The following is a 14,924-nucleotide window of genomic DNA, read 5'->3' as shown; positions in this document are numbered from 1 at the left end:
GTGACCCAGCACTTGCCTGTCTGTAACCGTGAGCCCCCCTAATGTCTTGCCTTCCCTTTGCCACAGGACTTGGCCAGAGCCTGGCCTGCAAGGGACTCAATGCCACCATGCACTGCGGCTCGGGGCAGGTCATCCAGGTCCAGGATGCCGTCTACGGACGCCAGAACCCCTATTTCTGCACCCAGGATGCCGGGCATCCCTCAGATCTGGAGCAGGGATGCAGCTGGGCCAATGTCAAGGATGAGGTGGCAGGTAGGGCCCAAGGGCTCTGCAGCTCTGGTTGCCAGCAGAGGGCAGTTGCTGGTATTCTGTGCTCAGCAAAGGGTTCCAGAAGCCTCTGATAATCTTCATCTCTGACCGTGGGCCTCCAACATGTGGGAAAACTGGCCAGTCCCTGCCCATGGCACGGAGCAGGGAAGCAGAGGGCTGTGGCCCACCCACCCCGACTTCAAACCCTGTCATGGATCTGGTGGGCACGGTGTGCCTCAATCCCTGCTGGGTACAGGAAACACCACTTTTTTAACTTAATTTTTAAAGTTTTGAAATACTCCAAACGTATAGACAAGAATAGAAAATACTGTAATGAACTCCCACAAATCTGCTACCCACCTTTATCAGATCTGAACACCATGCCGCATTTGCTTAAGAATCCCTCATTAGAAAAATGAATACAGTTGGGCATGGTGGCTCACACCTGTAATCTCAGCACTTTGGGAGGCCGAGGCGGGTGGATCACCTGAGGTCGGGAGTTCAAGACCAGCCTGGCCAACATGGTGAAACCCCCATCTCTACTGAATATACAAAAATTAGCCAGGCTGGTGGTACACGCCTGTAATCCCAGGCATTTGGGAGGCTGAGGCAGGAGAATTACTTGAGCCCTGGAGGCGGAAGTTTCAGTGAGCCGAGATCAGGCCATCACATTCCAGCCTGGGTGATGGAGCCAGACTCTGTCTCAAAAAAAAAGAAAAGAAAAAAGAAAAGGAAAAATGAATACAACACTAGGAGACTTCTGTGGATGCCTCCACAGTCCTGTTCCTGTTACGAATTCAGTGTTTCTTAATCACATGCATGCTTCGTGCTTCTCTAGTTTCTTTCTTTTTTTGAGACAGTCTCTCTCTCTTGCCCAGGCTAGAGTGCTGTGGCCCAATCTTAGCTCACTGCAATCTCTGCTTCCTGGGTTCAAGCGATTCTCCTGCCTCAGCCTCCCGAGTAGCTGGGATTACAGGCGTGTGCCACCACTCCTGGCTAATTTTTGTATTCTTAATAGAGATGGGGTTTCACCGTGTTGACCAAGCTGATCTCGAACTCCTGAGCTTAGGCAATCTGCCTGCCCTGGCCTCCCAAAATGCTGGGATTACGGGTGTAAGCCACTACGCCTACTTTATTTCCACCTTCTATGCACGTATTCCTAAACACTACAGAGTGTTGCTTTTGCAGGGCTTTTTAAAAAACTAATTTATTTATTTATTTATTTATTTATTTATTTATTTAGAGACAGAATCTCGCTTTGTCACCCAGGCTGGTATTCAGTGGCACAATTTCTTCTCACTGCCACCTCTGCCTCCTGGGTTCAAGCGATTCTTGTGCCTCAGCCTCCCAAGTAGCTGGGACTACAGGTGTGCGCCACCACACCCAGTTAATTTTTTATATTTTTAGTAGAGACGGCGTTTCACCGTGTTTGCCAGGCTGGTCTCAAACTCCTGACCTCAGGCGATCCTCCCACCTCAGCCTCCCTGGGATTACAAGCGTGAGCCACTGTGCCCGGCCGCTTTGCAGGGTTTTAATGTTTATATTAATGGTACCATATTTGCAGGGTCTTAACGTTTACGTAAATGATATCATATTGTGTGTCATTCTACAGAATGCGTTTTTCTTTTCGTTTTGGTGCTTGCGTTTTGCTCAACATCATGTTTTTGAGATGTATTATCCATCTTGATACATGTCGTGCTGCTTTATTTGTTTCATCGATTGTGTAACTGTGCCGTCATTTGTCTCTTCTCCTGTTGAGAAAGGTTGGTTCTTAATCTTTGTGACTGTGAATGACGCTGAAGCCGAGCTCCCGATGGATGGTAGCTCTCGTTCACATGGGAGAGTTACTCTAGGGCTTTGTTTTTCTAAATCGGATTAAATCTCCTTCTGAGCTGCGCTCACCCAGTGACCAGGATTCAATTTCCGGGATTATGGGGGTTTCTTGCACCCTGCCGGGAGGCGAAAACTCCTCAGAGGCCTCCCTGGTCCAGGATATCTGGGAACCCTCTTCTTTCTGCTGCAGTCACCACTCTCCCCGCTGGAGGGTCCAGGAAGGCAGGTGGTCTGCTGCTTCTTGGCTAAGTGAGGACACAGCCCCCTGTGGCCAGGCTGCGAGCCCTGGGTCCTGGGAGTCAGCCTTCCCAGTTGTGCCTCTTGGCAGTCTCCTCTGAACCTCTGCTTCTGCCCAAAGACCCTTTGAAGATTCAGGGAGGGATGCCAGTACTCCCGGAACTTCCTCCTGCCTGGGGGAAATGAGAATGGCTCCTCTGACCTCCTGCCTTTTGCAGCAGGCGTGGGGAAGGGAAATGCTAAAAATCGGCTGGCTGGTTTTCACTGACTCTTCTTACTCCGGCGTTCCTGAGGCTGTGGCCCCTGCAAGGAGAAAGGGCCCCGGACAGGAGGATGGATGTACCTCCCTCACCAAGGCACTGCTGGGGCTTGGTGGGCTGTTTCCTCAAAGGCTCAGCTGCAGGTTCCTGAAATGTGGCACCCACAGCTCAGAGAGCACGTTAGAGGGGAGCCCTGCACCCTGTTGAGGGAGTCAGAGGAGGAGCGCAGGGAGGATCCCACGGGGTCTGTATCTAAGCGCCCTGGTCCCTCATTCATTCAGTTAGCCAATAAACACTTGTTTTTTCTTTTTTGAGACAGAGTCTTGCTCTGTTCCCCAGGCTGGAGTGCAGTGGCACAGTCTTGGCTCACTGCAACCTCTACCTCCCGGGCTTGAGCGATTCTCCTGCCTCAGCCTCCCAAGTAGCTGGAATTATAGGTGAGCACCACCACACCCAGCTAATTTTTGAATTTTTTGTAGAGACAGGGTTTCACCATGTTGCTCAGGCTTGGCTTTAACTGCTGGCCTCCAGTGATCCGCCCACCTTGGCCTCCCAAAGTGCTGGGAATATAGGCATGAGCTACTGCGCCTGACCCAAACTCTGTTTTTCTTTCTTTTTTTTTTTTTTGAGACAGAGTCTCGCTCTGTCGCCCAGGCTGGAGTGCAGTGGCGCAATCTCGGCTCACTGCAAGCTCCGCCTCCCGGGTTCACGCCATTCTCCTGCCTCAGCCTCCTGAGTAGCTGGGACTACAGGCGCCCGCCACTGCGCCTGGCTAATTTTTTGTATTTTTAGTAGAAACGGGATTTCACCGTGGTCTCGATCTCCTGACCTTGTGATCCGCCCGCCTCGGCCTCCCAAAGTGCTGGGATTACAGGCGTGAGCCACCACGCCCGGCCCAAACTCTGTTTTTCAAAGAGCTCGCAACGCAGTGGGGAGACAGTAATACACAGGCAATTAACTAATGCTGTGATAAATGCTGCAACCCAGAAGAGCAAACACTCTCTATTTAGTCATGCCAAACTTATTTTGTACCTACTATGTGCCAGGTACTGTTCTATGTGCTGGAGATGTAGCAGTGAGCCAAAAAATTTTAAAAACCTCCCAATTAATTTCAAACTCGCTTCCAAGTGATGCCACTTAGGATCCCAAGTGTCTTTGGGCCACATTCTGAGCCGCAAGGCATCTGGGGACCTGAAGGGGTTTTAAAGTTTGTCTGCAAGGTGTGCTAAATCCTGGAATTAGATCAGATTTAGTTTACTTTTTTCTTTTTTTTTTTACGTGGATTTTATGTGGCTACGAAGAGTCAGAAAAAACTCTGTCCTCAGGTTCTGGAATTAGACCTCTCTTTGAGTCTATTTAATCTGAGAACAGAGATGTGGTGGTGGCTTGTGTTCCCGTTTGATCACAGGGGTTCCCTGGATCACGGGGTGGAGGTGGGGCTCAGGAAAGCTTTACGGGGGCAGCGTCAGGAGCCTGGCTGTGAAGGAAGTGCAGAATCCGGCCAGGAGAAAGGCTGGGGGACAAGGTGGTGAGGACATGAGGTGGCAGGCTCAGGTGTGGACTGCAGTATGAACGGTGATGGTGGAGAGAGAGCCCAGGATGGTTTCGCTGGATAACAACAGTGTTAGAAAAAAACCTCAGCAGGGACGTGGCCTCTGCGTCTTAAGGCAGTTTACCCATTCCAAGTGGATATTGAATATTTTGTGAGCTGGAAGGTGAGCCCTGCTGCAGACTGCTTAGATCAAGTCCAAGGATGGGGCAGAACCCCCTGGGATGTGGGCAGCAGGGTACATGGCAAGAGGGTGGCAAGTTGGGGTTCAAATTCCAGCTCAGCCCCTGCTGCCTAGGCAAGTTGCAGAATCTGTTTCATGGGGCTCCTGTGAGGGTCAGGAGAACCTGGGGGAACAGTGTAGCACCTTGTACGCACTCTGCAAGTGGAGTGGACATTCCTGCAGGCTCTGTTCCAGCTGGCTCTGAGCCAGCAGTAGCGGGATCAGCATCCCCTGGGAGCTTGTTAGACACGCACACTGTCCAGCTGCACCCCATACCGACTGAATCAGAATCCTGGGGGGCGGGGTCTGAATCTAGTTAAATGCTGACAGCTGCCTGTTAATCGGAGCTTCCATTGGGGGAACTGCTGGGGCAGGGGAGAAGAGATGCTTAAAAAAAACAAAGACGCTGGGCACAGTGGCTCACGCCTGTAATCCCGGCGTTTTGGGAGGCCAAGGTGGGCAGATCACGTGATATCAGGTGTTCAAGACCAGCCTGGCCAACATGGTGAAACTCCATCTCTACCAAAAATACAAAAATTAGCAAGGTGTGGTGGCATGTGCCTGTAATCCCTGCTACTTGGGATGCTGAGGCAGGAGAATCGCTTGAACCCAGAGGCAGAGGTTGCAGTGAGCCGAGATCATGTCACTGCACTCCAGCCTGGGCAACACAGCCAGACCCTGTCTCAAAAAACAAAAAACAAACAAATAAAACAAGAAGAAAATGAACCCTCACACTCTTTTGGAGATTATAGTTCAGTGCTGTGGATACACATAATGGGAGTAACTCAAATTGAGGGGAGCATCCAACTAGGTCTTTCAATAGAAGGAATTTAATGCAGGGAATTGGTTTCCCAAGTCATGAATGTGCTGAGGAGCCAAACAAAGGATGCTGCTGCAGACCTGAGATTGGCAGCCATGGAAAGCTGCTGCCACCCCTAAAGGCTGGCAGGATAACTGGAAGGGATGTTTTTACCAAAATTGGAAGTCAGGATCATCCAGTAGATACTAGAGCCATGGCAGAGCTTGCCGGTAGGAGATAGGACCGTGTGCAGAGGGCCCGTCCAGAGGGAGCTGGAGCTACAGGGGAGCTGCTGTGAGAGGCAGGATGAGAAGTACACTGGCTTCCAACCTCTTTCTGTCTGGCATAGGCAAAATTATGGCCCTCATGATTTCTCATCCTAATCCATGGAGCTGTGGGTATGATGAGACACCATGCCTGCGGCTATGTTAACGTCTGTAACAAGAGATACTTTGTAGATATAATTATGGTTGCTAATCAGTTGGTTTTAGGATACAAAGATTATGCTGGAATATGCAATTGTGCACAGTCTAAATACATAAGCCCTTAAAAGCAGAGAACTTTCTCTGGCTAGAAGCAGAAGATAGATATGGGAAAAGGAGAAGTCAGAGAGATTCCAGGTGTTTGACAGGTTTGATGCCCTGTTGCTGGCTCTGAGATGCAGTGGTCACATGGAAGGACAGAAGAGAGGCCTCTAGGAATTAAGGGCTGAATTCTGCCAACAAGAATGAGATTGGCAGCAGATCCTTCCCTAGAGCCTCCAGAAAGAAACACAGCCAGCTGGGCATGGTGGCTCACGCCTGTAATCCCAGCACTTTGGGAGACTGAGGTGGGTGGATCACCTGAGGTCAGAAGTTCCAAACCAGCCTGGCTAACATGGCGAAACTTCGTCTCTACTAAAAAATACAAAACTTAGCTGGGTGTGGTGGTGCGCACCTGTAGTCCCAGCTACTCAGGAGGCTGAGGCAGGAGAATCGCTTGAATCCGAGAGGGAGAGGTTGCAGTGAGCCAAGATTCCACCACTGTACTCCAGCCTGGGTGACATGGTGAGACTCTGTCTCAAAAAAAAAAAAAAAAAAAAAAAAAAGGCCAGGAGCAGTGGCTCACACCTGTAATCTCAGCACTTTGGGAGGCTGAGGCAGGTGGATCACCTGAGGTCAGGAGTTCGAGACCAGGCTGACCAACACGCAGAAAACCCATCTCTACTAAAAATACAAAATTAGCCAGATGTGGTGGCACATGCCTGTAATCCCAGCTACTCAGTAGGCTGAGGCAAAAGAATTACTTGAACCTGGCAGGCAGAGATTGCAGTGAGCCGAGATCACACCACTACACTCCAGCCTGGGCAACAAGAGTGAAACTCCATCAAAAAAAAAAAAAAAAAAAAAAAAAGGAAAGCAAGAAAAACACAGCCCTGACACCTTGGTGTCAGCCCTGTGATATGAGCAGAGGCCAGCTGAGCCCACCCAGACTTCTGACCTCCACACAGAATTGTGAGATTTAAAAATCTGTGCAGTTTTATTTTTTTTAATTTATTTTATTTTTGAGACAAAGTCTCGCTCTGGTGACCAGGCTGGAGTGCAGTGGTGCAATCTCAGCTCACTGCAACCTCCACCCCCCTGGTTCAAGTGATTCTCCTGCCTCAGCCTCCTAAGTAGCTGGGACTACAGGCACATGCCACCACACCCGGCTAATTTTTGTATTTTTGGTAGACACAGAGTTTCCTCATTTTGGCCAGGCTGGCCTCACACTTCTGACTTCAAGTGATCCACCTGACTCAATCTTTCACCAGTACCGGCCATTGGCCAAGCCTCCCTGGGAGCCAGTGGCCAAGGGAGTTTGGAAAGTGTAGGTCCCTGTGACACAAGCAGGGCAGGGTGAGAGGGTGGCTCTGTGGGCCCAGGTCCAACTGCCCGGAAGAAGTGGGACCTAGCAGGTAACTGGGAAAAGCACAGGTGGGTGTTCTGGACCTGTTTCTTTCTCCCAGGCTTCCCCGCGGGCATCTAACACATCTCACTGGGCAGGAGGGAGAGGTGCTGGATGATCCTGAAGTTTCTGGAATGGGCTGTCCCTGCTCCTCCTTCTGTGGGCACATGGCACCCTGATTGGCACAGGATTCCTAACCTTGCCCCCTCTGCTGGTTCTCTGGGTGTGGATTTCTATTTGGGGCCATCTGACTAGATGCTACTGGACCAGTGGTTCTCCACATGGGGTCCCTGGGCTAGCAGTGTCAGGATCAGCATCCCATAGGAGCTGGTTCGAAATGCATATTCTCCAGCTGTACTCCGTACCTACTGAATCAGAATCGCTGAGGGTGAGGTCTGGAATGAGGTGTCTTCACAGGACCCACAGGGGGATCTGGCGCAAGCTGAAGTTTGAGACCAGGATGCTAGACTCTGAACTACTTGAGGACAGAAATCCTACTTCTCTGTCCCCTGAGTACCTAGCCCAGTGCTGGTCTTCAGGAGATATCAAAAGCTATTTGTTGGGCGGGTGGTGGGTAAACGGATGAGTGGATGAGAGGCCATGCATCTCTGCGCATCTCTGTTGAGTGTATCCTCTTTTGTCTTGCACTCCATTCCTGCTTCCGTTGGGATGTGGGTGCTTCCCAGGCCAGTGCCAGGGGCTACAGGCATGCCAGGTGGCAGCAGATGAGACCTACTTTGGAAACCTGTGTCCGACTCAGGGCAGCTACCTGTGGGTGCAGTACCAGTGCTGGGAAGGTGAGTCCCCAACTTGCTTAAGCTTAGAAATTTCCCTCTATTTCACGGCATGTCCAGCTTCCCCTGAAAACAGAGACAGCAGCCACCCACGTGGGCTCATCTCTGTGTTCTAAGAGACTCCCTCATTCAAAATTGCTCCCCTTGGCTGGGCACGGTGGCTTACACCTGTAATCCCAGCACTTTGGGAGGCAGGAGGATAGTCTGAGCCCAGGAGTTGGAGACCAGCCTGCGCAATACGGAGAAACCCCGTCTCCACAAAAAATATAAAAATTAGGCTGGGTGTGGTGGCTCACGCCTGTAATCCCAGCACTTTGGGAGGCTGAGGGGGGTGGATCACTTGAAGTCAGCAGTTCGAAACCAGTGGCCGACATGGTGAAACCCTGTCTCTACCAAAAAAATACAAAAATTAGCCAGCCGTAGTGGCATACACCTGTAGTCTCAGCTACTTGGGAGGCTGAGGTGGGAGAAATGCTTGAACCTACAAGGCAGAGGTTGCAGTGAGCAGAGATCACGCTACTGCCCTCCAGCCTGGGTGACAGAGTGAAACCCTGTCTCAAAAAATAAAAATAAAAATTAGCGGGTGTAGTAGTACATGCCCTTGTCCCAGCTACTCAGCCTCTACTGAGGTGGGAGGATCATCTGAGCCTGGGGAGGTCGAGGCTGCAGTGAGCCATGACTGCACCACTGCATTCCAGCCTGGGTGAAAGAGCAACACCCTGTGAGAAAAAAAAAAAAAAAAAAAAAAAAAAAGAGACCCACATAAAAATACTGGACAGGTAGCCAGAAGAGAGTCAGTTATAAACAGAAATGTGCAATTGTGCTTCACAAGGGCATGCAGCATTTTGTGTTTTAATCCACAGCCCTGCACCTGATGGTGTCCAGTGAGAGTTTCATCTTTGACAATGTCACCATCTCCCTGACGTGGCTTCTCTCACCCTACATAGGAAACCTGTCCTGTATAATTAGTACAGGAGACGGCCACATTTTCGATCCCTACAACCCGCCGAGGTAAGAGAAATCTCTGAGCCTTGAGCCAGGTTGTATGTATCATCAGTTTTCTGCCTCATAACAAACCAACCCAAAACTTGGTGGCTTAAAACAATAGTTACCATTTCTTACGGTTCTTTGGAGAGCTGGGTGGCTTTTCTTGTCTGAGTGGAGTCGGCTGGGGTGGGCTGTCTAGGTAGACCTCACTCACTCACATGCCTAGTGGTCAGCCGGATGTCAGCTAGAAGCATGTGCTGTTCATCACCCAACAGGTTAGCCTGGGCTCATTCACACGGTGGCAAAGAGTTCCTAGCAGCAGAGCCTGATGCGCAAATGTTTTTTCAAATCTCTGCTTGTGTTACATTTTCTAAGATACCGTTGGCCAAAGCATGTTCCATGGCCAAGACCAGATTGAAGAGGTGGAGGAGTAGACCCCACCTGATAGAAGGAGCTGGAGCCGCACTGCAAGGTGCTGCCATACAGGGATGGGAGGAAGTGTTGCTGCTCCTTTTGCAATCACTCTACCTCATAGATTTTCTTTTTTTTTTTCTTTTTTTTTTTTTTTTTTGAGACAGGGTCTTGCTCCATCGCCAGGCTGGAGTGCAGTGGCTCAATATCGGCTCACTGCAACCTCCACCTCCCGGGTTCAAGCGATTCTCCTGCCTCAGCCTCCCAAGTAGCTAGAACTACAAGCACGTGCCACCATGCCTGGCTAATATTTGTAGTTTTAGTAGGTTCAGGGTTTTCACCATGTTGGCTAGGTTGGTCTCGAACCTCTAACCACAGGTGATCTACCTGCCTTGGCCTCCCAAAGTGCTGGTAGTACAGGTGTGAGCCACCGCAGCCAGCCCCCTGTCACATTTATGTTCGTGGCTGCCTTGAATGTTTTGTGGTGTCAAATGAGAAACCATACACAGTGATGCTTTGGGGGCAAATGTCTGGGTGATACAAATACCTATGCCATTGTTCTGTGGGTTTCTTCCTGATTGCTACGAGTTTAGAAAGAAAACAACAGATTGTAAGTTACACAGTCTTTCAGTCCCTAAATCTTGTACAACTTGAATTTAGCATAAGTCAAAATTGCCTACATGCAGCCCCACTATGACTCACAGCTACATAGGACTTTTCAGTGATAAATAGTGGCTTAGAACAGAAGCAAATGGGACCAAATGTGAAAGTTCGTTAAGTCTGGATGGAGAATCCATGGATGGTGGTTGTATTACTCTCTGAAAGTTTTTGTGCGATTAAAATCTAAGGCACAATGAGCACTGTTTTACATTTGCAATCTCTCTGGGCATTAACTCTAAGCAAGAATCACTGGTATTTTTTTCTCTTTCAAAGGAAATAGATGGTGGCATCCCCTCCACCATTGCCCCACCAAAATAGTCCATTTTCCTTTACATTAAAGATTAATTGGACCTTGAAACTACCCACCCACTTTTTTGGGGGGCAGGTGGGCGGAGTCTCGCTCTGTCACCCAGGCTGGAGTGCAGTGGGATGATCTCGGCTCACTGCAACCTCCGCCTCCCAGGTTCAAGCGATTCTCCTGCCTCAGCCTCCCAAGTAGCTAGGACAACAGGCACATACCACCACGCCCAGCTAATTTTTTGTATTTTTAGTAGAGACGGGATTTTGCCATGTTGTCCAGGCTGGTCTTGAACTCCTGACCTCAGGTGATCTGCCCACCTTGGCTTTTCAAAGTGCTGGGATTACAGGCATGACCCACTGCGCCTAGTCATCACCCACCTTTTAAAAATCATTTTTATAAACACTGGGAAATGCCTGTCTGACGCCTTCTTATCAATACTAGCAGCCACAGAACTCAGTTTATGATATGGAAAATAGCACGAATTTTGATTTTTGAATATACAGAAGCCTCATTTTTTGGTGTAAATATCACTGTGCTTTTCTCTTATGTGTTAGTACGGCCTCCTACTTTTTCTTAACTCCTCAGTAGTCTAAGAGGTGAGATTTTAAAATCAAACCTTTCGTATGCATTGTAGATAAATAATAAGAGCTTCTGGGAAGAATTGCATTGTATAGAAGTCAAAAGACTTCTCTCTTAGAAGCTCCTTTTCACCTTGCCTTATATTCGTTTGCATGGAGGGTTTTTTTGTTTCTCTGTTTGTCATGGAAAATTTTCCACATCTCTGAAATTGTATTATAGGCCTTACAGAACAATTTGCATGTGGTGAAATCTGTGCGAATCCAGCGTTGGTTAGCTAAGCGCCACCTACTGGCAAATCTAGGGATTGACATTGTTCTTCTGTTATTAATCGGCCGCTTCTGCACACAGCTGATGTTGGGAGTGCAGAGATTTGTGGGAAACCAATAATCCACAAAACAACACAAGCCTTAGAATGACCTAGAGCTAAAGTCCTCTCTGGGGGAACCAGAATGATAAGACAGGAGCAATGGATCTAGAGAAGAGAGAGTAGCACGGACCCGAAAGTGTGTGGCATATTCAAATAACTGCAAGCACCTCGCCATGCCTGGAGTTCAGGGCTCTGTGGAAAAATGAAAGATGCTGAAAAACTCAGCAGGAGCCGGGTCCTGAAGAGCTGTTGATGCTAGACAGTCTAACGTAGGTGGGGTCTGTCAACTAAAGAAAACTAAAGAAAAATCAAGCTTTTAAAATAAAGTTAGTTTTATTCAGAAGTCTTACTGAGGACCATAGACTGAGGACTGCAGCCCAGGAGGAGTCTTTCAAAGAGGTTCTGCCAGACTGCTCCAAAACGGTGTTTCAGTTCACGACTTCTGTATGGGTTGTGGAGGTTCAGTCCACAGAAAATCACATCAAAGTTTGGGTGCAAGAGTACATCTGCCTCTAGATGACTAAAGTGTATCTTGTTGGCCGGCTTCAGTGGCTCATGCCTGTAATCCCAGCAGTTTGGGAGGCCAAGGTGAGTGGATCACTTGGGGTCAGGAGTTCAAGACCAGCCCGGTCAACATGGTGAAACCCCATCTCTACTAAAAAAAAAAAAAAAAAAAAATAGCTGGACGTGGTGGTGCATGCCTGTATTCCCAGCTATGCAGGAGGCTGATGGAGGAGAATCGCTTGAACCTGGGAGGCGGTGGTTGCAGTGAGCCGAGATCGTTTCACTGTTCTCCAGCCTAGGCAACAGAGGAAGACTGTCTAAAAAAAAAAAAAAAAAAAAAGAAGGAAAGAAAGAAGAAGAAACTTGTTGTAGATTGCAGAAGCATAATCACTAGCCATCTCAGACATTACCTTTTTGTTTTTGTTTTTGTTTTTGTTTTGAGACAGGGTTTCACTCTGTCACCCAGGCTGGAGTGCAGTGGCACGATATTGGCTCACTGCAAGCTCCGCCTCCCAGGTTCACGCCATTCTCCTGCCACAGTCTCCCGAATAGCTGGGACTACAGCCACCTGCCACCATGCTCGGCTAATTTTTACTTTGTTTTATTTTGGATTTTTAGTAGAGACGGGGTTTCACCGTGTTAGCCAGGATGGTCTCGATCTCCTGACCTCGTGATCCTCCCGCCTCAGCCTCCCAAAGTGCTGGGATTACAGGCGTGAGCCACTCCGCCCAGCCAGACAATATCTTATATGTAAGAAAAGGACCAGTCATTTATCTTTTTAGGGATATAGTGACTCAGGCTAGAGACGTGGAAGCAGAGCACTCTATTCTGTTTTGTCCTCAAAGTGTTCTGGAGGGCTGCCTGTCACTGCAAAGTCAGGAGCTTCCTGTGATGATGCTGGCAAACAGAAATAGCACAGGTGTCTCCTTGAGTTTGCTACTTTGTCTCACAGGAACCAGGAAATAGACTCTGATGTGGAGCACGGGAAGGGAGTAGTAAGATGGGCAAGAGGAGAGTTGGACTGGGATTCAGGGGCCACAGAGGCCTTGCTAATCCTGCAGAAACCTCTGAGCTGGCATGGCCCTCAGAGTTGTTTCCAATTGAGGCCAGAGAGCCAGACCATTATAATCGGCATTGAGTACTCGTTGGGTGCAGGATGTCCGTGGGATGGGAGGTAGGCTTGAGCGAGGCAGCTCCCTTTGGCTAAAAGGGACTCCTGTACATGGATTCAGCTGTGAGCCCTCAGCCACAGCTCACAGGTGTACTGGGGGATGCATGCCTCAGGCTTGAAGGGTGGAATCTGGAGGATTCCCGACAGCACCCACTACAGAGGATAACAGGAGGGTTTTCAGGTCAGGAACTACATGGTCTAAGTTGTTACCATTACTGCTAGTACTCACTGGATTTTTTTTTTTTTTTCTTTTTGAGACAGGGTCTTACTCTGTCGCCCAGGCTGGAATGCAGTAGTGCGATCTCAGCTCACTGCAACCTCCACCTTCTGGGTTCAAGCAATCCTCCTGCCTCAGCCTCCCTAGTACCTGGGATTACAGGTGTGCACCACCACACCTTGTGTTTTTAGTAGAGATGGGGTTTCGCCATGTTGGCCAGGCTGGTCTGAAACTGCTGACCTCAAGCGATCTACCCTCCTCAGCCTCCTGAAGTGCTGGGATTACAGGCGTGAGCCACCACGCCCGGCCAGCCATGCACTTTTAAACAACCAGATCTTGTGAGAACCCACTCACTACCAAGAGAGCAGCACCAGGGGGATGGTGCCAAGCCATTCATGAGAAAACGCCCCTATGAGCCAATCACCTTCCACCAGGCCCCACCTCCAACACTGGGGATTACAATTCAACGTGAGATTTGGGCAGGAGCACAGATCTAAACCCTGTCAGTGCATGTGTAAATGCGTGTCTTTGTGTTTCCCCAACGCTGGTCACGTCCCTGACTGTGGCCGGCAGTGTGTCCAGCAATGTGACCCACCAGTTCACATCTCCTGGGGAATTCACCGTGTTTGCTGAATGCACAACCAGTGAGTGGCATGTGACAGCCCACAGGCAAGTGACCGTGCGAGACAAGATGGAGAGGCTCAGTGTGACTGCATGCTCCGGCCTGTCCCAGTCTGGAGCCGGCCCCCTCTGCCAGGCTGTCTTTGGGGATCCTCTGTGGATTCAGGTGGAGCTTGATGGAGGTGAGTCTGCAGAACTGGGCACATCAAGGCAAGTTATAAAATCACTGATTTCCTCCAAATCTGTCCAACTCCCAGGCCTTAATAAGTAGTGGGCCAGGTGCAGTGGCTCAAACCTGTAATTCCAACACTTTGGGAGGCTGAGGCGGGCGAACTGCTTGAGCCCAGAAGTTTAGAACCAGCCTGGGCAACAGGGTGAGATCCCATTTCTATAAAAAGTACAAAAATTAGTCAGGTTTGGTCGCACATGACTGTAGTCCCAGCTACTTGGGTGGCTCAGGTGGGAGGATGGCTTGAATCCGGGAGGTCGAGGCTGCAGTGAGCTGAGATCATGCCACTGCACGCCAGCCAGGACATCAGAGTGAGACCCTGTTTAAAAAAAATTAAAGAGTAACAAGGATCACCTACTGAGTTCTTTTTTTTGAGGAGTTTTGCTCTTATTGCCCAGGTGGAGTGCAATGGCGCAATCTCAGCTCACTGCAACCTCCACCTCCTGGGTTCAAGTGATTCCCCTGCCTCAGCCTCCCAAGTAGCTGGGATTACAAGCATGCGCCACCACACCTGGCTAATTTTTTGTATTTACTAGAGACGGGGTTTCACCATGTTGGTCAGGCTGATCTCAAACTCCTGACCTCAGATGATCCACCTGCCTTGGCCTCCCAAGGTGCTGGGATTATAGGCGTGAACCACTATGCCTGGCCGAGTTCATTTTTAAACTAGCATTTATTCATTTATTTAGCACCTAGTGTGTGCCAGGCACTGTTCTCAGTGCTTTGCATAAACTTGCCTACTCATTACATACTAGTATTATCTTCATTTTACAGATGAAGAAATGAAGACACAGAAAGGTTAAAACATTTGCCCAGAGTCGGAAGGCTAGTAAGCTAGTGAGCGCTCCCAGCCTTCCAAAGGCCCTTCTTTGCATCCCTGTAGAACCGAACTTCCAAGTCACTTCCTGTTGGGCATTTGATTAGGATGAGGTGGCACTGGGACTACTACCAACTGGGCCTGAGCCCATCTCGGTGCAGCCAGCATCAACTAGCTGGGCACACAATCA

General features: G+C 49.4%; 1 protein-coding gene across 5 annotated transcripts in view; it reads left to right on the top strand.

Annotated features, from left to right (window-relative positions):
* LOC717465 (polycystin-1-like protein 2) overlaps window positions 1–14,924 on the top strand; it is a 126,784-nt gene that overhangs the window by 25,388 nt on the left and 86,472 nt on the right. For 2 of the 5 annotated variants that reach the window (XM_077986940.1, XM_077986941.1), the window contains exons 3-6: window positions 67–252; window positions 7,763–7,873; window positions 8,734–8,881; window positions 13,650–13,870. In XM_077986940.1, the coding sequence (XP_077843066.1) occupies window positions 67–252; window positions 7,763–7,873; window positions 8,734–8,881; window positions 13,650–13,870 (666 nt within the window). Of the gene's footprint in view, window positions 1–66; window positions 253–7,762; window positions 7,874–8,733; window positions 8,882–12,300; window positions 12,430–13,640; window positions 13,871–14,924 lie in introns of those variants that run through there. The other 3 variants (XM_015126689.3, XM_077986943.1, XM_077986944.1) reach the window with 2 other exon arrangements.

This window comes from Macaca mulatta, chromosome 20, assembly GCF_049350105.2.
Source record: "Macaca mulatta isolate MMU2019108-1 chromosome 20, T2T-MMU8v2.0, whole genome shotgun sequence".
NCBI classification, from domain to species: Eukaryota; Metazoa; Chordata; class Mammalia; order Primates; family Cercopithecidae; genus Macaca; species Macaca mulatta.
Note: the sequence above shows the minus strand (reverse complement) of the source record. Positions and strands in the feature narration are given on the sequence as shown.